We start from the raw sequence: 25,522 nt of genomic DNA on the forward strand, positions 1-25,522 counted from the left end.
GATTCATATCATCTGCTGGTGTAGGTCCACTGTTTTTTATCAAGACCAAAGTCAGCGCAGCCGTCTACCTTGACATTTTAGAGCATGTCATGCTTTCCTTCTTCCGACAAGCTTTTTGGAGATGGAAATGTTATTCTCTAGCAGGACTTGGCACCTGTCCAGACTGCCAAAAGTACCAATACCTGGTTTAAAAGCAACAGTATCACTGTGCTTGATTGGTCAGCAAACTCGCCTGACCTTAACCCCATAGAGAATCTATGGGGTATTGTCAAGAGGAAGATGAGAGACAAAAGACCCAACAATGTATACAAGCTGAAGGCTGCTATCAAAGCAACCTGGGCTTCCAAAACACCTCAGCAGTGCCACAGGCTGATCGCCAACATGCCACGCCGCATTGATGCCGTAATTGATGCAAAAGGAGCCCCAACCAAGCATTGAGTGCATTTGCTGAACATACACACAGGAGGCCAACATTTCAGATTTTAAAATCATTTTTCAAACTGGTGTTATACAGTATTTTAATTTACTGAGATAATGACTTTTGGGTTTTCATTAACAGAAATAAACACTTGAAATAGATCACTCTGTTTGTAATGACTGTATATAATATGAGTTTCACTTTTTGTATTGAAGAGCTGAAATAAATTAACTTTTTGATGATATTCTAATTTTGTGAGAAGCACCTGTAAATGGCAACAATACATTCAAAGTGTGACTTGAAGCAATTAAATGGTTAACAGCAGATAACATTGAAGTATAGGCAAAATGGAAACTGACTTAAAGAGATGCAATACCTTGATTGCATAGTGCAGCTGTGAACAGCTCCAATAACAATTATGAGTAGTTAATAACTTTCTAGCTGAGTGTTAGGTGTCAACAATGTCTAGTGAGCAGGACTAAACTAAACTTGAAAATAACATTGATTGTTGCCTGGATTTCGAGAAGAGCAAAAGAGATGGAGACACATGGCTGGACCTGAGCCAAGTAAGGTAGAAGCAAATCCTGACAAACTTGAGGCAGTGGTGGACAATGTTACTCAACACCCATGCCTGTGGCCTTTGCCTGAGTAGACCTTAAAAGTCCTAGGATGATGTCGTCAGATAAGTCTGTTAGGTTATCTGTAAAAACCCGGGGGACTGCTGCAAAAAGAGGTGGCCGTGGGAGATGGGAGAAAGGTCCGGCACTGGAACCAGTACAAGTGAGTAAAAGTAATTGGCTTGAGATGCCTCTATCAAAGAGAACATGAAAATTACAACACTATCATACAACATCATGGTTCCTCCACTGTGGACAGTGCGATTTGATTATTATTTGATTATATTATTATTATTATTATTATTATTAGCAATATTAGCCATAATTGTAGGCTGTGCAAAAAATTACTTGACAAAGTATTAGAAAGACTTCCACACAGTATCTGAACCTAAAGGAGTTTATTTCTGGGCTTTCTCCACTATTGCATTCATTTGAATGGGGATAAACTGTAAATCAGGGTGTAAGCCTCACCTCTTGGTTGGTGCTGTATGAACTTTGTCTCTTCATGTCCCTCTGCTGAGAGCAGCTTAATGTTCCCAGACCATTGCAGATAGTCAGATATCCCGTACATTGCTGTACTATTCTGTGTATTCCAGTAATTTAGTGTAAAAACTTGAGATGATTTTTAGCTTTGCAGTTCTGTTCACTAGATATATAGCTAATAGACCCTCAGTGGGCTACACACCAGCTGCAGCTGTTTTACAGACACGCTATACCAGAAATTGTCTCAACTCATATGGCAGAGAATATTTTATCACATGTTAATGAAACTCCCTTTGGTCTTAAAAGGAACAATCTAGGTTTTGTTCATTTTTTGATCTAATATTCCCTTGCTCATCATTTTTACGTGAGTATGTATGAGTGTCTCCTGCTCCATCACACAGGAGACTCTTTTATGTCCATACTGCTGGCGCTGTGCGGGATTTTCACCTAATCACTATACGGTTGGTCGTTAGGTGATCATTTTATGTTTGTGTGCAGTAAGTACAGTGATGAGATAAAAGTTCTCCACTTGTCATCGGGGTCTAATTTCTAGACTGTTTCACTGGGATTTTTTTTCTTATGTTGAACATTGCAAAAACGATTTCAACGTTATTACCAAAGTTACAACCATAACAGTTCACTGTATTTCTTTACATAAAGGAAATATTTTTTTATCATGTTCATATTAAATCTTGTGATTTTCATTGAAATTTAAGAGGATATTATACAGAAAAAAATGTGTACATTTCAGCTGTAAGTTTAAAGGAAAGGTGCCGCAATTTTATATAATTTGCAAAAAAAGAGTAAGTAACAAAACATGTTTCAGCAAATGTTGTACTAACTAGGATTTATGGTTTGTTTGTAATAATGTTTTAATGTAGCCACTGGGCGCTGCCATCTTGATTTGCAGATCTGTGGAGGACTCATACAGTCTGGAAATATGGCCGTCCCTGGACATAGGAGACTGTGATCGGTTCCCGACCCCACCATGCAGCCTCATTAGCAGTGAACTGGGCACGCCCCTATGGGCTGCACCAATCACTGCTGTAGGTGTGGCTGGGCACCATTTTACTGTAGCCCAGTGCTATCTGCTGAGCTCGACTTTCTGCACCGTGCTTCCTGCTCCAGCTCCACTGTCCTCCTGCTCTGTCTCCGCCTCCTCACTCACACACAGCCCCAGTGATCTCCGGTAATCTGACACCTTCCCTTTTATGACAGCTTTTATGGCTGACTGAGGAGGACAGTGACATATACAGCCCATAGTCTAGTGTATAATTGGGGTGGGGGGGCTGGAAGTTTCACCAGTGTGGGCATATCTGTAATACTGTCTCCTGTGATACTGCCTGCTGAGCCGTGTATCTAATCCTCTCCTGTGTTATACTGCCTGCTGAGCCGTGTATCTAATCCTATCCTGTGTGATACTGCCTGCTGAGCCGTGTATCTAATCCTCTCCTGTGTGATACTGCCTGCTGAGCCGTGTATCTAATCCTATCCTGTGTGATACTGACTGCTGAGCCGTGTATCTAATCCTATTCTGTGTGATACTGCCTGCTGAGCCGTGTATCTAATCCTATCCTGTGTGATACTGCCTGCTGAGCAGTGTATCTAATCCTATCCTGTGTGATACTGACTGCTGAGCCATGTATCTAATCCTATCCTGTGTGATACTGCCTTCTGAGCCGTGTATCTAATCCTCTCCTGTGTGATACTGCCTGCTGAGCCGTGTATCTAATCCTATTGTGTGATACTGCCTGCTGAGCCGTGTATCTAATCCTCTCCTGTGTGATACTGCCTGCTGAGCCGTGTATCTAATCCTATCCTGTGTGATACTGCCTGCTGAGCCGTGTATCTAATCCTCTCATGTGTGTTACTGACTGCTGAGCTGTGTATCTAATCCTCTCCTGTGTGATACTGACTGCTGAGCCGTGTATCTAATCCTATCCTGTGTGATACTGACTGCTGAACCGTGTATCTAATCCTCTCCTGTGTGATACTGTCTGCTGAGCCGTGTATCTAATCCTCTCCTGTGTGATACTGACTGCTGAGCTGCATATCTAATCCTATTCTGTGTGATACTGTGTGCTGAGCTGCGTATCTAATCATATCCTGTGATACTGACTGCTGAGCTGTGTATCTAATCCTCTCCTGTGTGATACTGACTGCTGAGCTGTGTATCTAATCCTCTCCTGTGTGATACTGTGTGCTGAGCTGCGTATCTAATCCTATCCTGTGATACTGACTGCTGAGCTGTGTATCTAATCCTCTCCTGTGTGATACTGTGTGCTGAGCTGCGTATCTAATCCTATCCTGTGATACTGACTGCTGAGCTGTGTATCTAATCCTCTCCTGTGTGATACTAACTGCTGAGCTGTGTATCTAATCCTCTCCTGTGTGATAGTCTGCTGAGCCGTGTATCTAATCCTCTCCTGTGTGATACTGACTGCTGAACCGTGTATCTAATCCTCTCCTGTGTGATACTGACTGCTGAGCTGCGTATCTAATCCTCTCCTGTGTGATAGTCTGCTGAGCCGTGTATCTAATCCTCTCCTGTGTGATACTGTGTGCTGAGCTGCGTATCTAATCCTATCCTGTGATACTGACTGCTGAGCTGTGTATCTAATCCTATCCTGTGTGATACTGACTGCTGAGCTGTGTATCTAATCCTCTCCTGTGTGATACTGACTGCTGAACCGTGTATCTAATCCTCTCCTGTGTGATACTGGCTGCTGAGCTGCGTATCTAATCCTCTCCTGTGTGATAGTCTGCTGAGCCGTGTATCTAATCCTCTCCTGTGTGTTACTGACTGCTGAGCTGTGTATCTAATCCTCTCCTGTGTGATACTGACTGCTGAACCGTGTATCTAATCCTCTCATGTGTGTTACTGACTGCTGAGCTGTGTATCTAATCCTCTCCTGTGTGATACTGACTGCTGAACCGTGTATCTAATCCTCTCCTGTGTGATACTGACTGCTGAGCTGCGTATCTAATCCTCCTGTGTGATAGTCTGCTGAGCCGTGTATCTAATCCTCTCCTGTGTGATACTGTGTGCTGAGCTGCGTATCTAATCCTATCCTGTGATAATGACTGCTGAGCTGCGTATCTAATCCTATCCTGTGATACTGACTGCTGAGCTGTGTATCTAATCCTATCCTGTGTGATACTGACTGCTGAGCTGTGTATCTAATCCTCTCCTGTGTGATACTGTCTGCTGAGCCGTGATATGGAAAAAATTCCAGCATCCAGATCAGTAATTAGATTCAAAATTTTTTTATTCCTTTATTCCAAAATTAAAAAAATCTTGTCTTAGAATTAGGACTGTTTTTTTGTCCGAAACGCGTCCAACTACACGTCCTGATGCGTCTCTTATCATGATGGAGAATCTTATGATTTTTTTAATTTTGGAATAAAGGAATAAAAAATTTTTTAATCTAATTACTGATCTGGATGCTGGAATTTTTTCCATATCACGCTTTGCTGCAGAGGGATCCTGTTTCCACATTCCGTGCACCGATCGGACTTATAGCTGTCTTCTTTGGGGTGAGCTGAAAAATTTTTCTTTTTTTACCTTATTGTCTGCTGAGCCGTGTATCTAATCCTCTCCTGTGTGATAGTCTGCTGAGCTGTGTATCTAATCCTCTCCTGTGTGATACTGACTGCTGAACCGTGTATCTAATCCTCTCCTGTGTGATACTGTCTGCTGAGCCGTGTATCTAATTTTCTGCCGTGTGATAATGCTCTCCTGAAATACTCTGTGCTGCTGTCACCCTGCTGGTTTTATGTGTGATCTACATGGTGGTATTGTGTATGATCTATATGGCGGCATTGTGTGTGAAGTATATGGCGGTATTATTTGTGATCTGCTAAAAAGGGACCCATTCTAGCGTGATTCTGGCTGAGCACCTGCACAGAGGTCAGGGGTAATAGGTGCAGTCAGGGGAGGGCTGGGGAGGCAGCTGAAGAGAGGGGTCTCATTTTTATCTTTACTGTATGGCTCCATTCCCCCCAGCCTGCTTCCCAGCGTCACCCCGGACTGTGCCTGTCGCCTCGCTTTCACACATCGCCAGGACAGAATCTGAGGAGGGGAATGGGGTCTTTGCATTCAAAGTCTGGATCAGAACAGGCCATCAATCAGCAGAAATGTTTCCTGAATTTTGTGCTGCTGTCTCCCTGCTCCTCCCCCATATATCTCCCTCTGTGCCCCCATATATCTCCCTCTGTGCCCCCCATAGACCAGCGCACTGCTCTCCTGAAATACTCTGTTCTGCTGTCACCCTGCTCCTCCCCCATACATCTTCCTCTGTGCCCCCCATAGACCAGTACACTGCTCTCCTGAAATAATCTGTGCTGCTGCCTCCCTGCTCCTCCCCCATATATCTCCCTCTGTGCCCCCCATAGACCAGCGCACTGCTCTCCTGAAATACTCTGTGCTGCTGTCACCCTGCTCCCTCCACCATATATCTCTCTCTGTGCCCCCCATAGACCAGCACACTGCTCTCCTGAAATACTCTGTGCTGCTGTCACCCTGCTCCCAGAATCCTTGCTGCCTGCCATCCTCGGTGACCGAAGACCCCATTCCTCTCCTCAGATCCAGTCCTGGCGATGTGTGAAAGTGAGGCGACAGGGGCCTGATGTATGGTGGAAGGAGCAGGGCGACAGCAGCACAGAGTATTTCAGGAGAGCAGTGTGCTGGTCTATGGGGGGCGCCCTGTTCGGTGCCAGGGATTGTACATAGAGCGCTGTGTTTTATACACATGGATGGACCGTCTTCTTGTCTGCTCCACAGAAATCCAGGAAACATTTCTGCTGATTGGTGACCTGTTCTGATCCAGACTTTACATGAAAAGACAGTCAGTATAACTTTGCAGGCCCCATCAAAATGGCTGCTCACTGTGTTACTAGATGTCATCCTCTCTTTTCCCTTAGCAAGCACCCAGTAGGGGAGGAGAGGAGTGACACCACACCCATGTCAGCAGATTCCGCCCATACAGTGTCCATTTTAGGGCATGATCATATCATATATCAAAATCAAACATCATGGACACTATGCCCATAATTACTGCAGGACAGTAATGTGAGCTAGTTGTACAGTACACTAGGTTTTTGTGCCAAATTTCATTATCTGCTCCCCCTAGTGTTAACAAGTGGAAATGCCAAACTTTTTAAAATTATTTTTCATATTTTACAAAATTAAAAACAAATGATAATATTTTTTAAGAAAATGTAAACATTAATTCTTCACATTTTTTCAATTGCTGAAAATTAGTTTTTGGGATGGCACCTTCCCTTTAAGACTTTTACCTTGTCCATTGGTTATATCAACCCTCATACAACGTAGAGAATAGCCATAATTTAAATTTTTATTTCAGCAATCAATAGTGCACATGAAAATAAGCAACTAAAATGTATCTTATAAAAAAATATGCTTCTTTCTCGTCCCGTATTGATCTTTCACTCTCAGTTCATAAGTAAAATGTGTGAAATCTGTGTTCACTGATGCCAGATTTTCACATTACAGAGATAGGAGATGACAGTTGTTGCGTTTATTTTTCTATGGAGGATATAGGGGTAGACACAGACAAACATTCTGCTGCAAGTTCTGATAAATCGACAGTTAAGGCCTGTTTCATATCTCCGTCATCGGCGGTCAGTTGAAATCCGCCAAAGGTTGAAACCAGCTGATCCGTGACGGATGGATGTCAGCGGAGCACGTAGGATGAAGGATCCGTGGGAGAAGCAATGCGGCCAAATTTACAGCGACCGCGGCGGTCGCGAATTGCATGTGGATCGCATGAGGTGGAGCGCGACCGGGAGAGGGACATCACGGGAGCTGGAGTAGCGCGATCGGGAGAGGGATATGGCGGGAGGTGGAGCGCGATCGGGAGAGGGATATCACGGAAGGTGGAGCGCAATCGGGAGAGGGATATCGCAGGAGGTGGAGCGGGAGCGGTACATCGCGGGAGCTGGAGTAGCGCGATCGGGAGAGGGATATTGCGGGAGGTGGAGCGCGATCGGGAGAGGGACATCACGGGAGCTGGAGTAGCGCGATCGGGAGAGGGATATGGCGGGAGGTGGAGCGCGATCGGGAGAGGGATATCACGGAAGGAGGAGCGCAATCGGGAGAGGGATATCGCAGGAGGTGGAGGTGGAGCGGGAGAGGGACATCGCGGGAGCTGGAGTAGCGCGATCGGGAGAGGGATATTGCGGGAGGTGGAGCGCGATCGGGAGAGGGATATCACGGGAGGTGGAGCGCAATCGGGAGAGGGATATCGCAGGAGGTGGAGCGGGAGCGGGATATCGCAGGAGGGACGAGTGAGTTGGAGCGCGATGAGAGAGAGAGATTTTATCGGCTCCTGGAGCGGCATTTATGGGTTAATGCTGAAATCAGCGGACCGTCAAAGCAAAAAATTTTGCAGGCTCCGTTTCATCCGCCCGGGAGCCGCTAAAATCTTGGCGGGTTTCTTTAAAAAACGGGTGGGACGGACGACCGTCAGTCAAGATCCGCCAATAATATAAGTCTATGAGGGAAAAAAACGGATCTGCCCCTTTTTTGGCGGATCCGTTTTTTTAAAAATTTGGCAGATTTTGACTGAAGGGAAAAACGGATGTGTGAAAAAGGCCTAAAGAGGATATCCAGGACGTTTAAAAAACAAAAAGGCATGTTGTTGCTAACAGAGGCAACTACCTGTCTGTTGTACACTGTGCTGGTCATTGATCGATCCTGCCAGAGATTCAACTGCTCCTTGTCAACACAGAGCACAGTTTCTCTTCCTGTTGACATGGTGGGACTACCGGTGTCATGCTGATTGACAGCCAGCTTCCCCCAATTAGGCAGCAGGATCCAGCTGCCAGTCAGCATGACACAAGTCATCCCACCCTGTAAAAAAAAAAAAAGAGCCAATATTGTTTTTATACATTCATTTATTTATTTTTATGTATAAATCATTTCATAATTTATATGGATCTCCAAACAGCACCCCAAATATACACACAGCCACGTCAGTGTAAAAATGAGAAGTTATGGTTGCTGAAAGGCAAAACAAGGAAAAAAAATCTTTAAACGCTTCACCACCTTTGATGTACATGTCCCTTCTTTGATGTGGGCTCACCCTCCAAGCCCTCAAGTTTCCCCGCACTTGATGGCTGATTCAATCAAGCATTAAGTGTATCGACTGTTAAGAAGTTAGATCACTGGATTTAACAGGGGGATTTAACACAGGCCAGGTTCATTCATTCCGCTCATCGGCACCCCTGTCGCGTGATCGCAGTGTTCTGATGGGTAGTCATAACAGCCGGGGGTCTGCGGAAGACCCCATGCCTATCATTATTATATTCTTGTGAATGTCAGCTTGTGGCCAACATTTATAGGAGATCGTGAAGCACTGCTATGTATAGCACAGGCGTTCGGACGATCGCAGCTTCATGTCTCCTTCATTACCATATAATGAACTTGATAAATAAAAACAAAACAATTGTAGAATTGCCCTTTTTTTGCAATTTCAATTCACTTGAAATTTTTTCCCATTTTACAGTACAAGCACACTGTATAGTAAAATCAGTGGTGCCATTCAAAAGTACAACTTGTCCCACAAAAAATAAACCCTCAAATGGCTATATGGCTAGAAAAATAAAAAAGTTATGGTTCTTGCAAGAAGGTGAGGAAAAATTAAAAATGACCAAAAAAAAGGAAATTCACCAGCTAGTGAAGGGATTAAAGAGTTTCCTTCTGTCTGTTTAATGGTCAGCAGCTAGTTTCAGTTTTTGCACTAGATCTTAACTTGAACTTGATATTCAATCACATATAAGGCCTGTTTCACATTTAAGTTATTTGACGTCAGTTAAAATTCACCAGGTTGTGAAAAAACGGATCCGTTTCCGTTGTGGCATAAACGGATGCCACCGGATCTGTTTTTTGAAATTTAAAGGAATACGAGTCTGGAAAGAGAGAGAGATTGATTTTTCTTTGCACGACTGTTCCAGAACGCTACTAAGGGGTTAAAAGTCCTGCTACAGCGAATCTGCCGGGCATGCACAATATAAATTAGCGGACCATCGCTTGGAAAAAATGTTGCAGAGTCCATCTCATCCGCCCAGGAGATGCTAAAATTTTGACGGATCTGTCAAAAATGGGTGGGACGGATGACCGTCAGTCAAGATCCGTCGCTAATGTAAGTCTATGGGGGAAAAAACGGATCCGCCCCTTTTTTGGCGGATCCGTTTTTTTCAAAAATTGGTGGATTTTGACTGACGTCAAAAAATGGAAGTATGAAACAGGCCTAAGGCAATGGGACACAAAGGTTGGTGCTGTAAAATGGTCTTATTAAGGCCTGGGGGACGGAAAAAGGGAGCAAAATGGGGGTAGCAGCAGAACAATTGCCCTGCAAACAAATGTGGGTCGGAAAATTAATTAAAAATCATAGAATAAAAAATAATCTTGAACCAGGAGTCAGAGGTCCAAGTGGAAGAGGTGGCATTGTAGGTGGAAGAGGAGGAGGTAGCAAACACTGCTTTTGTGTTTTTTAGTGAAATTGCTTAAAATAACAGAATGAAAATAAAATAATTACAAATCTTGAACTAGGGCGTTCTGAGATTTTGTTTTTTCATGACATTGTACATCATGATAAAATTTGTTTGATATGGCTTGCGTTTATTTGTGAAAATATCACAATTTTGGCAAAAATTTTGAAACAATCACAATTTTCAAACTTTCAATCTTTATATCCTTAAACCAGTTGATCATGCTGTACAAAATAATTAATAAATAACATTTCCCATATGTCTACTTTACATCTTCATCGTTTTTCAAACGTCATTTTATTTTCTTAGGATGTTAGGGGGGTTAAACTTTTACCATCAATTTATCATTTCTCCTTCGCCTCATTGGGGGACACGGATACTGTGGGTGTATGCTTCTGTCGTTAGGAGGCTGACACTAAGTGGGAAAAAAGGAGGTTAGCTCCTCCTCCGCAGTATACACCCTCGCCCCTATTGTGGGTGGAAATCAGTTCTTTGGAGGCACACGTGTTTGGTTTTCTCCAGAATTCTTTTTTTTTTTTATTTCCATGAAGATAAGACAGGGGCGACGGATCCTATTGAAAGGGTCCGATCTCCCCAAACCAACAACGGGCGAGCACGTGTTGAGTATCGTCTCCACATATCCTTTCCCGCACCGAGGGACATATCTGGGTTTTTTCCCCAGACGTCTATTTTTGTTTGTTATTTTATGAAGAAGAGACAGGGGCAACGGATCCTATTGAAAGGGTCCGATTTCCCCAAACCAACAACGGGTGAGCACGTGCGAGTGTCCCTCCACGTATCCTCTTCCGCGACGTGGGACACGATGCCGGAATTAGCCCTGTCCACCCCTAGGTATAAACGATTTATACTGTAGGAACAAATGGAGCGCAAATAGGGTCTTATCCGATGGTAAAAGATATATAATTATATATTATCCACTCACCCGCTGCAGGAAAGGTAAAGCATGTAGAATATGCGTTCAGCTGCTGCACATCCAAGGGTCAAACCAGTGACCGTCGACATATAAAATTCATGGAACTTTTTTATGGACTTCGTGCGCTGCCAAACATTAGACTCAGATCCAGTTGAGATGAAAGATTATGGTAGAATAAAACCATAATCTTTCATCTCAACTGGATCTGAGTCTAATGTTTGGCAGCGCACGAAGTCCACAAAAAAGTTCCATGAATTTTACACCCCTAGGTATAGAAATCATGGGCTTTTACAGAGGCACAAGACTAGTCTGTGCGGCCCCCACTGCTCCACTAACACTAGACGGCAGTGCTGCAAGGCGGCGGATGGTCCCTCTCCTCACCCCCTGAAGGGGTTAGATGGAGTTAGGGTGCCTGCACCGTCCAGAAACTAACCCCATCCCCTCTACCTGGTGGCAACAGGTGTCGGCGAGGATGCGGTGTGTTAGAGCCGGAGTCAGGTATGGAGGGCTGGGGAGGGCCTGCGGCAGCGTTCCGGGAAGCTCCAGGCATCTTAGGAAGTGTAGGGTAGTCCTCCTTCCCTCTCCTCTCTCCTCCCTCCTTCCGCCAGGCGTGGGCGCCGGGTTCCGGCGCAGGGACTAGAGCCTTCGGCCTGCAGGCCGCCGGCCCGTCCCCCTTCTCCCCTCTCACGGCGGGCGGGCATGGAAAAATTTAGTCCGTGGCTTCGGCCGTGACTGGGCCGCGGGCGGAAGTCCCGCCTCCGGCGTGTCGTCATTCCCGGCGCCGCCCCCTGGCTAGGGCGGACACCGAACAAATTGAGCCCCCGGCTTCATGGCAGGTAGGCCGCGGCCGGGAGAGGAACGTCCCGCCCTACCCGGACGAAAGGAGCACGGGGCAGCACAGAGGCAGCGACAGGAGCACGTGGATCACAGGACGGGGTAAGTGTGACTCCGATCTTGGAGGCTCGCTACGATTAAAGGTGGTGTTTTTTCCCCTCCTCCCTTCCCGTCAACCCTCATTTGAATTAGGCCTGGCTGCAATATGATTGGATAAGCTTATCTTTGACTCCACAGGAGGAAAGAGCGTTTTTTCTCCCTCAACAAAGAGTCAAACCGCCTTTTTCGCACCCTTTTCAGGCACGTTTTCGATCTTTTCGCAACCCCGGGTGGACCACAGCAGCCAATTCCTCCGCTTCAGGCCGCCCCAACCAGGATAGGGAGCGGCAGGTCTCATATAGATCCAACCCATTGGGGGGAATGCGAACTCAGCAGCCCAGATCAAGGGGATCCAGATCCCAAAGGATAGTCAGCTAAATGACTCGAGGCGTTTGCCAGACGACACCGGCAAGGTGGGCGGCCGTCTACTCTGGTTCCGCCACGTCTGGTTCAGTGTTGCACGCAACACGTGGGTAAAGGAGTTGGTGGCCTCAGGTTTTCAAAATAGAATTTGTCAGATGCCCTCCAAGACGGGTTTTCCTTTTCTCATCTTCCCAGGGTGGATACCTAGGCAAGGGCTCTATTAGGGGCCATCGAATCGCTCCTGCACAACGGAGTCATTGTTTCCGTGCCAGAACACGGAAGAGCTCAGGGTTTCGATTCCAATCTTTTTGCGGTTCACAAAAAGGGAACGGGTCTGCCAGACCTGTTTTGGACCTGAAGCTTCTGAACAGGTTCGTCAGCATCAGATATTTCCGGATGGAGTCTCTCCGGTCAGTCATATCGGTCATGGAGCAGAGAGAATACTTGGCCTCAATAGATATCCAGAACGCATATCTGCACATTGCCACCGGCTATTCTAGGCTGAGCATGAGTGCATTCATCAGGTGGCGAGCCCATTTTTTCCTCCTCATTAGAGGTTTCTGCGCTTCGACATCAATGGTCGACATTTTCAGTTCATAGCACTACCCTTCGGGCTAGCCAAGGCTCCCAGAGTGTTCACAAAGGTTATGACAGTTGTCATGGCCATACTGCATTCTTGAGGCATAGTCATTTTGCCTTACTTGGACGACCTCTTAGTTAAGGGCCCTTCAATACGGGCATGCAAGGAAAATGTTGACATCACGCTAGATACTCTTGGCCGCTTAGGGTGGTTGGTCAGCGCGAGGTAGTCATCTCTTGTGCCAGCTCAGAGGTTTTTTCTTCTTAGGAAGGATCTTTGACACTTGCTGAGGGTTGGTAATTCTCCCACAGGAAAAGGTGCTTACTCTTCGGCAGGAAGTCTGGACACTTCGCCAACCAGTCCCTCATTCCATCCGGTTCGGGATGAGGATTCTAGGAAAAATGGTGGGGGCAATAGAAGCGTTACCGTTCCCAAGTTCCATCTTCGCCCCCGGCAGCACGCCCTCTTGTCAGCCTGGGACAAGAATTCCGTTCACGTTTGATCAGCGGGGCCGGCGGTCCTGTCAAGTCAGGGAGTCGCTCGAAGGGTGGATAACCAGTTCCTCTCTGTCCCAGGGGAAACCCTTTTTCCCCAGACCACTGGTTGGTGATGACAACCAAAGCCAGTCTCCTCGACTGGGGAGCAGGGTTTTCGCCACTACACGACCCAGGGCCTCACCTCCCGACCAAGCTAGTGGAGATACGGGCAATTTGGCTGGCTCTGCAACAGTTTCATCACTTTTTAGCAGGCCGCCTTGTCCGAATTTATTCTGACAAAGCCACGGCGTTGGCCTACATAGATCATCAAGGGTGCACCCGCAGCAGAGCAACCATGCGCGGGGTGGGGCACGTTCTTCAGTGGGTCAGACAAACCACTCGGTGATCTCAGCAGCTCACATCCCAGGCGAGGAAAATTGTGCGGCTGACATTCTCAGGGTCTTGTGTCTGGAGAGTGATCTCTACATCACGAAGACTTCCAGCAGATTTTTTTTTTTTTTAACTGTGGGGAACACCAGATGTGGATCTGTTGGCTTCCAGAGTGAATGCCAAGGTGCCCACATGCGTCACTTGGGCCAGGGATCCGCAGGCAATCGCTGTGGACGCATTGGTTCTGTCATGGAACCAGTGTCGCCTCCCATATCTATTTCCCCCGCTGTCACTACTGCCGAGAGTCATCAAAAGGATCAAGATGGAAGGGGTTTCGGCGATCCTGCTGGCCCCAGACTAATCCTGTTGAGCGTGGTACGCAGATTTAATGCACCTGCTCGCCGACGTTCCTTGGCAACTGCCAGAGCGCCCAGAGCTCCTTTCTCAAGGGCCGATGTGCCACTCGAACTCAGTGGCCCTGTGTTTGACGGCATGGCCAGTTAATCTTGGATTCTAACCCAGGCAGGGTTTGGGAGCAAGGTGGTCACTACAATAGTTAGCGCCTGGAAGTCGACCTCAGCACGAATTTACCACCACACCTGGAAGGTGTTCTTCGCTTGGCGTCGAGGACGCGGGGTTTCTCCGCTGAGATTCTTGATCCCCAAAATCTTGATGTTTCTCCAGTCGGGCCTAGGCTTGGGCCTGGCCCCAAGTTCCCTTAGGAGACAAATATTGGTCCAGTGCGGAATTGCTACCCGGTTACAGGTAAAGACTTTCATCCAGGGTCTCTCCCACTTGGTACCTCCCTATAAGGTGCCTATGGATACCTGGGACCTTGACCTCGTCCTAAGGGTTCTGCAGGAAGCTCCATTTGGACCGCTTCATAAGGTTTTCTTTGAGGGTCCTTTCCTGGAAAGTGGCGTTCCTAGTGGCCATCACTTTTGTCAGGCTGGTTTTCAGAGCTGACGGCACTCTCCGGCCGAGCTCCATTCCTCACTTTCCATAAGGATAAGGGGTGCTCAGACCTACCCCTCCTTTTCTGCCGAAAGTCGTGTCCTCTTTCACATTAATGAAGATGTTTTGCCTTCATTTTGTCCAGCACCGGTGCACCGTGTGGAAGAGGCTCGTCACGCGTTAGACCTGGTAAGAGCCCTCTGGAGGTACGGGTCGAGGACGGCTCCCTTTCGTCAGATGAACACGCTGTTCGTGCTCCCCAAAGGGCGCAGAAAGATGTTTTTTTTGTTTGACATTTTAGGAGTCTTACCGCATTAGAGGCACGCCGATTCCAGCAGGGATCAGAGCGCACTCTACTTTGGCAGTGGGCGCCTCTTGGGTGCTTTGGCATCAGGCTTTGACAGAACAGGTTTGCAAAGCAGCAACCTGGTCCAGCCTGCACACATTTGCCAGACATTGTAATAGTCATACTCAGGCCTCGGCGGATGCGAGCCTGGGTAGAAGGATTCTCCAAGCAGCGGTGGCGCACCTTTAAACAAAAGATGCATGTAGCTTGGACTGGTGAGTCAATCTCCCACCCAGGGACTGCTTTAGGACATCCCACAGTATCTGTGTCCCCCAATGAGGCGAAGGAGAAACATGGATTTTTGTGAGTACTCACCGTAAAATCCTTTTCTCCGAGGCGCTCATTGGGGGACACAGCACCCACCCTAATAGCCAGTTGGCTCTTGTTTTTGTTAAAATTTATGTGCATTTACTAATTTGAGATAAGGGTGGTGTTTTTTGACATGCTGTACCTGTATTAAGGCTGGTTTGTTGTCCTCCTACTGCTTTGGCACCAAACTGATTTCCGCCCGCAATAGGGGCGAGGGTGTATACTGTGGAGGAAGAGCTAACCTCTTTTTTTCACTTCGTGTCAGCATCCTAATGGCAGAAGCATACACCCACAGTATGTGTCCCCCAATGAGCGTCTCGGAGAAAAGGATTTTACGGTGAGTACTCCCAAAAATCCATGTTTTTCAACAAATTTATAAATCCTGTTTCTTTAGGGATCTATTCAGATTTCAGTGGACCTTGAGGGGCCTATATATTGGAAACGCCACAAAAGTGATACCATTTTAAAAACCGCTCCCGCCATTTTTTTTTCATGAAGAAGAGGCGGAGGTACTGAGATGGGTTTGGGGGGTCATAATTTCTCTCTCATCTGACATGATATATCATGGCAGAAGAGATAGAAATTATTTTTATATCACATGATTGGGTACCAGAAAAACTGGCCCTGATTGTGTTCCCCAGGGTCTCTGCTGAACCGGTAGCTGAAATCTCTGAGATCTTCGGACTCCGGGGGGGGGGGGGGGGGGGGAGGTGCCATAGACTTTTTCTGATCGCCGTTTTAAAACAGCTAAGAGGAAATAAGGCCCCTTTAGGCCGCCATTTTAATGCATATTGGCAGTCGTTAAGGGGTTAAAATAACAAAATAATAAAAATGACAATATTGAACCAGGAGGTGGAGGTCTAAGTGGAGGAGGGGGTTGAGGAGGAGATAGAGGTAGACTTGGTGGTGTAGATGGAAAAGGCAGAGGAGGGGGAGAGCCAACACTGTTTTTGTTTATTTATTCATTTTAAATTTGGGGAGACCTCAAGACATTGGGAATGGCAAATAGAACAAACAAACTATGGTGAAGTATAACAATGGCTGGGTGCGGCTGGTCTACTTCTCTAGTTAGTCAAAGGAATGGCGATGTCCTGTGGAACCACTTCTGATTCATTTTAATTACTGTGAACTTGCTCACATTAACTTTGGACAGGCAGATGCACCTGTCTGTGATTACATCCCCTGCCATGGTGATCACATCCCCTGCCATGGTAAACACATGTTCCGGCAGTACATTTTCCACCAGGAAGGCCATCACCTCCTAGTAGTAGAAGAGTAAGCTCAGGCCATGTGTCCGATTTGAACACCCAAAAGTTAAATGGGGCAGACACATCACTCAGTACGTGGATACATGTGGACACGTACTCTTTCACCTCGTTGTTGAAACGCTACCTTCCGCTAATATGGACCATATCATATGGTGGTGCCAGATGTTGTGGTGTGCTCAGGAAGGTTTTCCACATTTCTGCCATGCTAACCCTCTCTTCTAAGGTGGCGCTGGTACCCCAGCTGCGTTGGCGACTTTTTCCTCCTTGTTTTTCCCCTGACCCTCTGTCAGGTGGGAATGCAGTCAGTAGCGTGTCTACCAGTGTGCCCTTCTATTACTACATTTTCCAGTCTCTCACCAGTAATGAAAGTAAGCATGGTACGTTATCCTTGCAGCGGGGATCCAGCAGGGTGGCCACCCAGTAATCAGCACTGTTAACAATACAGGCAACTCTACGGTCATTGCGCAGGCACAGCAGCATGTATTGGCTCATGTGTCCCAGGTTTCTCACCGGCAACGGTAAGCTGTCCTCAGTTGGATGTGTATTGTCAGGGTCCTCTGTATCTCAAAAAGAAAAGAGAAGCCAGCGTTGCCAAGGTCTGAACGCATAACATAAAGTGCATTTGCACATAACATCTAACTGTATTCAAAATGAGATATTTAGCAAAAAAATTGATCAATTCAATTGAGCCACCCCGCCGCGCCAAGGCAATCTCATGTGGGGGGTCCTACTCTACGTTTTTAATAAACACTGTGCCATTATGGCCTCCTAGATACATTAAAAGCAAGACCACTTTAAATGCAATCCGTACCTGAGCATTTCTGGATCGCTCCCATGATGCCAGAAAAGGCTGGACAGTTGTGTGCCTGGCAGTGGTTGGTACAAGAACCCACCCTCCGAGCCATGCATTGTCGCAGGTGCCAACTCTACGCTTTCAGCAAAGGGCCTGGTGAAAGATAATACGAATTTACTGGAGGCACTCTCAGCCATCCAATCTAAGGCTGTGTGCACACGCTGCGGATTTTGCTGCGGTTCCGCAGCGGTTTTGGCCGCTGCGGACCCGCAGCAGTTTTTGCTGCGGTGTACAGTACCATGATTCCCTATGGGAATCAAAAACCGCAGTGCAGACGGTGCGGAATTTTCCGCGCGGATTATCTGCGGTTTTCAATCCGCAGAAAGAATTGACATGTCAATTCTTTCTGCGGATTCTCCTGCGGTTTGCCATCTCCTCCATTGAGGAGATGAAAAACCGCAGGGCAAAACCGCAGAGCAATCCGCAGGTAAAACCGCAGGTCTTTTGACCTGCGGTTTCACCTGCGGATTTTACAAAATCCGCGCGGATGAATCCGCACATAATCCGCAGCGTGTGCACACAGCCTTAAGCCGTCTCAACATGTTCGGGCCTCGCCATTTGTCCGGCGGTACTCGTGCCTACAAAATTACTTGTCCTGTTGTCTGCGTGCACCAGAGGAAGTTATTTCATTTGGGCATGTAGTAGGCACATAACGACCACGTCTTCTCCCTGCAGCAGCTACACCACCACCAGTAGCACCACAGCTACATCCACATCCCCTATTTGATACTCTAATTTTTCCACCCCAAAAAGTGCACAGTAGAGAAGAGAATGTGTTAGATTATTACACTATTAGGGTACTCTGCACCAGGCTGTTATGGCACTCTGCACCAGGTTGTTATGGCACTATACACCAGGCTGATATGGCACTGTGCACTAGGCTGTTAATGGCACTCTACACCAGTCTGTTATGGCACTGTTCACCAGGCTGTTAGAGCACGCTGTACCAGGTTTTTTTGACACTCTACACGGGTCTATTATGCCACTGTGCACCAGGCTGTTATGGCACTTTACACACTAGACTGTTAGAGCACGCCTCATCAGAATGTTATGGCACTGTGCACTAGGCTCTTAGGGCCCGCTGCACCAAGCTGTTATGGCACTATACACCAGGCTGTTATGGGAGTGTGCATCAGGCTGTTATGGCACTGTGAAGCAGGCTGTTAGGGCACCCTGAACCAGGTTGTTATGGCTCTATACTCAAGACTGTTATGGCACTGTGAAGCAGGTTGTTAGAGCACCCTGCACCAGGCTGTTATGGCACTCTACACTAGGCTGTTATGGCAACCTACACCAGGCTGTTATGGCACTCTACACCAGTTTGTTATGGCACTCTACACCAGTTTGTTATGGCACTCTACACCAGTTTGTTATGGCACTCCACACCAGTTTGTTATGGCACTCCACACCAGTTTGTTATGGCACTCCACACCAGTTTGTTATGGCACTCTACACCAGGCTGTTATGGCACTCTACACCAGGCTGTTATGGCACTCTACACCAGGCTCAGAATAAAACTGTGGCTCAGTCTGCGATCCGGTGATTTTACAGATCAAGAAGTAAGCATAAATTATGATACAGATAAAGCCACAGATAGCTATGTAGACATGAACAGCAAGACCAAAGGCACAATCAAGCTTGAAAACTCACAATAATATAGTTGATAATTAATAATATAATATTTGGCATGGCAGTGATGGCTCCAAAAGTTCTTACAGCCTAAAAGCTTTTTGACTGGCCGCACTGCAGCCTTTCAACAAACTTTACTTGGCACCGAACCCAAACAGTAAAACGAACTTCCAGGAAAAAGTCCGTGTTCGGAGTTCGGCATCGGGCACCATGTGTCCCAGTATGAACCCCGAACTTTACAGTTTGGGTTCGCGCTTCCCTTTTAGTAACACTGAGCTGTCATATTAGCTCTCACATTTCCTGGTGAATTAGAATTAGAAAGACATAAGCTCCCATCTCTAACGATACCTTTATGATAGGAATTTCTTTTATAAATCCCTGATATATTTGGGGTTCATCACAGGTGGTTTCTGGATTTGTGGAAGCTGAAAACTACTTTCTTTTTTTATTGGTTTTTAACCTTTCGGTGTACATGACAGGGTTGTTGAATTGGCATCTGCTAAGTCTCTGTCTCATCTTTCATAAATTGCATGCTTTAGGAAAAATAACACATTTTTAATGATGTGTGGCTAGGCACAGCTTTCATCTGCTCCTAGGCTTTGAATGGGGGGTATCGTTATAGCCAAATCCTTCACCACCTTTCTAGTCCTTTAATGTGTCTGCTGCTGATTTCACTCTCTGTGTTATCTCCGGTTCAGCTTCCATCCCTTGTTAAATTCCCTTATTATCCTACATCAGACTGATAACTATGCCTATGCCCATAACTAGATTTGCGTGTTTAGAACACAAGTGAAACTTTCATTAACCCCTTCCTGCAAATAGGTGCAGGGCTGCCACTAGGAATTTTGGGGCCCCATACTGGCAAAATTTTTGGGCCCCCTTGTGACTCTGGCCAGGCTCCAACCCAGCTCCGCCTCCACACTTCAAACCTTCCACAGTCCCATCACCTGCTCTTGAAAAAACTCAACTTCTCCACCATGTCCTCACCAATCAGATATTAACAGTTCCCTTCAAACACCAGATCACATTCATAACCAGCAGCTTTTGTGCTGGCCAAATTAATTTTTAAGCCACCACCATGGCACAGTAGACTCTTTTGGCCGGACCGTACACTACTCTAACCCATTAAATATAAATATATTTGTATGTATTTTTAAGGGAATGAGTCACATACATTTTTTTTTTAAATGACCAATAATACCACATACAAGGGACAAATACCATCACATCTTGACCAGACCACATATTACCACCACATAGTGACCAAATAATACCACATACAAGGAGCAAATACTGCCACACCATGACCAGATTACATATTATCACCACAGTGACCGCATACTACAATACTGATCATTAATAAAAAAAAACACAATACTAAGTGCCATTATACACAGAAACTCTGTATTTACTGTCAGTGTACAAGTAATACAGTGGTCACTGGTGACATTGTACACAGGAGCTCTGTATATAGTGTCAGTGTACAGGTAATACAGTGATCACCAGTGACATTATACACAGGAGATCTGAATATAGTGTCAGTGTACAGGTAATACAGTGGTCACTGGTGACATTATACACAGGAGCACCGTATAGAGTGTCAGTGTACAGGTAATGCAGGGATCACTGGTGACATTGTACACAGGCGCTCTGTATATAGTGTCAGAATACAAGTAATACAGGGATCATCAGTGACATTATACACAGGAACTCTGTATGCAGTGTCAGTGTACATGTAATACAGTGATCACCAGTAACATACACAAGACCTCTGTATGCAGTGTCAGTGTAAAGGTGATACAGTGATCACCAGTGACATTATACACATGAGCTCTGTATATAGTGTCGGTGTACAGGTAATATAGGGATCACCAGTGACATTATACACAGGAGTTCTGTCTACAGTGTCAGTGTAGAGATAATACAGTGATCACTGGTGACATTATGCACAGGAGCTCTGTACATAGTATACAGTGTCAGTGTACAGGTAATACCATGATCCCTACTAACATTATATACAGGACCTCTGTGTATAGTATACAGTGTATAGTGTCAGTGTACAGGTAACACACTGACTCACCAGTGACGTCTCTAGCTGAAGTCCTTCATCTTTGCTTTTCTTTTTAATCCAGCACAGACCGCCATAACTTCTTTCAGCCAGGATTCGTCTCTGCATGAAATAACACAGTTACCTAAAGCATCACTTCCAGAGCACTTTCCTTACTTTTTCCCTTCTACACATCTGCATACAGATGTGTACCCACCATCAATATATAATTGGTTATTATGCAACACACCATTCTAAATATAAATTATAATCCGCCACTTTCCCCATTTAATATATAAACTAATTAGCACCTGTACGCTTTCCCCAATTCATTACCAGTCACTTCATCATCAGCGCCCCCCACTATGTACCTCCCGATCTGACCCTAACCCCGATTTATTATATTTACATGCCCCTTCCACCCCAATTCATTGTCATGTCTTTCTCTCCCACTCTCTATTTATTATCAACTCCTCTTCCCCACATTCAATACATCATTTACAGTTGTGCTCAAAAGTTCACATACCCCGGAATTTTTGCTTTCTTGGCCTTTTTTCAGAGAATATGAATGATAACACTAAAACTTTTTCCCCAGTCATGCTTAGTGGTTGGGTAAAGCCATTTATTGTCAGATTAACCCTTTTTAAATCATAATGACAACCCAAAACATCCAAATGACCCTGATCAAAAGTTTACATACCCTGGTGATTTTGGCCTGATAGCATGCACATAAGTTGACACAAATGGGTTTGAATGGCTACTAAAGGTAACATCCTCACCTGTGGCCTGTGACATGCCAGGAAAATAGTTTGGGATGCAAAAAAACCCCCACAATAATATCAGCTGAAATACTGGACTCTCTGAAAATTAGTGGTGTGGCTGTTTCAAAATGCAAAATAAGGAGGCGTGAAGAAAAATGGACTGCATGGTCAAGTCATCAGAAGAAAGCCAAATGGCCCTGATCAAAAGTTCACATACCCCATATCTTAATACTGTGCATTGCCCCCTCTAACATCAATGACAGCTTGAAGTCTTTTGTGCTAGTTGTCTTCTTGCGTAGAGCAAGACAGGGAGGGGGGAGCAGGTGAATAAGCCCCGCCCAGCGGACCGGACAGCGGCAGTTTACATACATCTGAACCGATATAAACAAGGTATTTCTGCATGAAAGGTGCGGGGTCAGGGGGAAGCAAAAGTACTAAGAGAATCCTTATGTGACATACAATTGAATGATATCATTATATGATATCGCAAAAAAGGGGTGACAGATTCCCTTTAAAGGGGTATTCCCACCGCCAAGATCCTATCCCAATATGTAGTAGGTGTAATACTAATAATATTAGCAAATACCTCTAATTAGAAATATAGCATAGTTTTTCTGATGGGAAATTAGTAGAAAACTGGCACCGGGTAATGGCACAAGGGCTACCGTATTAGCAATTTAGCAGCCAGTTAGGGTCCCTCTATTCACCCCAGGCTCTGGTAGGGTCCCAGTCCTGTATTTCAACATTTTTTTTAAAATTCCCTGTATAGGACAACCTGAGTGTGAATGAAGATTTCCTATTAGGTTGCAATTTTTTATTTTTTTCATTGAATTAAAGGGGTTTGTTAATTCACTAGAACGTCGTGTCTCCTCAAAGGTAAACGTAATGTGAATGTGCGTCTGTGATGCCTCCTTTCTATAAATCTACATACAGCTTCCTCTCCACCATGGCAGATTAGGGTATGTGCACACTTTGCGGTTTCTGCTGCGTTTCCGGCTCTGCAGAACCGCAGTAGATTCTGCTGCGTTGTACAGTACCTTTATTTCCTATGGAAATAAAAAAAAGCTGTGCACATGCTGCGTTTTTTTCTGCGCGGTTTTGCTGCGGTTTTCAAAACGCAGCATGTCAATTGTTTGGTGCAGAAACGCTGCAGTTTTACACCTCATCCATTATGAGGTGTAAAACTGCAGGGCAAAACCGCAGAAAAAACGCAGATAAACTGCAGAAAAACCGCAGCACTTTGTCCTGCGGATTTCCTGCGGTTTTCTCTACAAAATCCGCAGAGACAAAAAACTATGTGTGCACATAGCCTTATAGTGGTGAAGCAGGAAAACGCCTGGAGAAGGATGGAGACACGTTACAGAGCCTAAACTGCTATATTGTTTATTCAGAAAATGTCTGTAAAGCGTTGCACTTTGCTTTGAATAATTCAATTTAATGTCGTGGAAATGAGGAAGCCCAAGGATAACAAATGGCATGTTCTCTAGCACTTTGGGCTAGGTAACAGCATGCTCTTCATGATCTACAAATGTGCGTCTGGAGAACATCAAGCATCAATTAGGTGACATGCAGCTGCTAAAGTGCTTAATTTTCTACCCTGCACAGGCCGACTGGATCCTGAACATAGGTGAGCAGGCCTTGGATATCAGCATAGTGACTTTTAATCACACGGTTTTCTCCATATTTGTACTTGGCGAGAGAAACTTCTTCTGCCTCAAAGAGAACGGACAGATCCGCTTCATGAAAAAGCTTGAGTACAGTCCAAGCTGCTTCCTTCCATATTGTTCAGGTTAGTTGGAGAGTAATGTTGGGAGCGCCCCAGGACCCGGTGTACACGTTTATATATGGGGTAATATGCTGTCTGCATGTGCTGTTCCTCTTGATAATTTACAGACACCTTTTTTTGGCAACGGACTAAGGTAAGTAAAAGCAAGGCATTTATTACATAGATTGTGCATTTACCTGTATTGAGCCAGAATTCTGCTTTTGTGGCTAATTGTTTTTGGCTAAAATAGTATCCAGAGTACAGTGCTACAAACTCAAGCAGCTGTTGTACAAATATTGAGGCAGGTTCCCTACAGTTCTACAAGATATGTACAAGAAGGTGCAGCTGTGCTTCCAGCACCATTACTAACGCTCTCAATACTGTCTCTTATGCTTCTTGTTGAACTCTCAGATTTGTTAAACCTTTTATCCCTATGTTAGTAGCCAGCCATGGGCAACATTTTATAGAGTTTCTGTTCACCTTGAACTTCTGAGTACTTTGGTTTCTTCTCATGCGACAAAATCATAGGTCATTTGACCCCTGCTGATGGTAGGCTCAGAACTAAAGGGGGCGATCCCAAGTAATGAGCGACAGGAATCACATAATGCATTGTCATGCTGGGATGGGTTTCATCCACTGAGTAGGACCATTCACTTTATCCAGGAGCTCTGAATCAGCACAGATTTTAATAAACAAATAACAAAGTATATTCAATATGTGATCACAAATGTACATACAGTACAGACCAAAAGTTTGGACACACCTTCCATTCAGCGTTTTCTTTATTTTCACGACTATTAAAATTGTAGATTCACTCTGAAGGCATCAAAACTATGAATTAACACATGTGGAATTATAGAATTAACAAAAAAGTGTGAAACAACTGAAAATACTGTTTGTCTTATATTCTAGGTTCTTCAAAGTAGCCACCTTTTGCTTTGATTACTGCTTTGCACACTCTTGGCATTCTCTTCATGAGCTTCAAGAGGTAGTCACCGGAAATGGTTTTCACTTCACAGGTGTGCCCTGTCAGATTTAATAAGTGGGAATTCTTGCCTTATAAATGGGGTTGGGACCATCAGTTGTGTTGTGCAGAAGTTTGGTGGATACACAGCTGATAGTCCTACTGAATAGACTGTTAGAATTTGTATTATGGCAAGAAAAAAGCAGCTAGGTAAAGAAAAACGAGTGGCCATCATTACTTTAAGAAATGAACGTCAGTCCGTCCGAAAAATTGGGAAAACTTTGAAAGTGTCCCCAAGTGCAGTGGCAAAAACCATCAAGCGCTACAAAGAAACTGGCTCACATGACGACCGCCCCAGGAAAGGAAGACCAAGAGTCACCTCTGCTGCGGAGGATAAGTTCATCCGAGTCACCAGCCTCAGAAATCGCAGGTTAACAGCAGCTCAGAATAGAGACCAGGTCAATGCCACACAGAGTTGTAGCAGCAGACACATCTCTACAACAACTGTTAAGAGGAGACTTTGTGCAGCAGGCCTTCATGGTAAAATAGCTGCTAGGGAACCACTGCTAAGGACAGGCAACAAGCAGAAGAGACTTGCTTGGGCTAAAGAACACAAGGAATGGACATTAAACCAATGGAAATCTGTGCTTTGGTCTGATGAGTCCAAATTTGAGATCTTTGGTTCCAACCACCGTGTCTTTGTGCAATACAGAAAAGGTGAACGGATGGACTCTACATGCCTGGTTCCCACCGTGAAGCATGTAGGAGGAGGTGTGATGGTGTGGGGGTGCTTTGCTGGTGACACTGTTGGGGATTTATTCAAAACTGAAGGCATACTGAACCAGCATGGTTACCACAGCATCTTGCAGTGGCATGCTATTCCATCCGGTTTGCGTTTAGTTGGACCATCATTTATTT

The 25,522-nt window shown here is 45.5% G+C and overlaps 1 protein-coding gene across 4 annotated transcripts in view; it reads left to right on the top strand.

Moving 5' to 3' along the window:
• BBS9 (Bardet-Biedl syndrome 9) overlaps positions 1 to 25,522 on the top strand; it is a 649,391-nt gene that overhangs the window by 138,311 nt on the left and 485,558 nt on the right. For all 4 annotated transcript variants that reach the window (XM_073549956.1, XM_073549955.1, XM_073549957.1 and 1 more), the window contains exon 9: positions 23,481 to 23,664. In XM_073549956.1, the coding sequence (XP_073406057.1) occupies positions 23,481 to 23,664 (184 nt within the window). The remainder of the gene's footprint in view (positions 1 to 23,480; positions 23,665 to 25,522) is intronic.

This window comes from Dendrobates tinctorius, unplaced genomic scaffold, assembly GCF_039654945.1.
Source record: "Dendrobates tinctorius isolate UK_male_01 unplaced genomic scaffold, ASM3965494v1 ptg000162l, whole genome shotgun sequence".
NCBI classification, from domain to species: domain Eukaryota; kingdom Metazoa; phylum Chordata; class Amphibia; order Anura; family Dendrobatidae; genus Dendrobates; species Dendrobates tinctorius.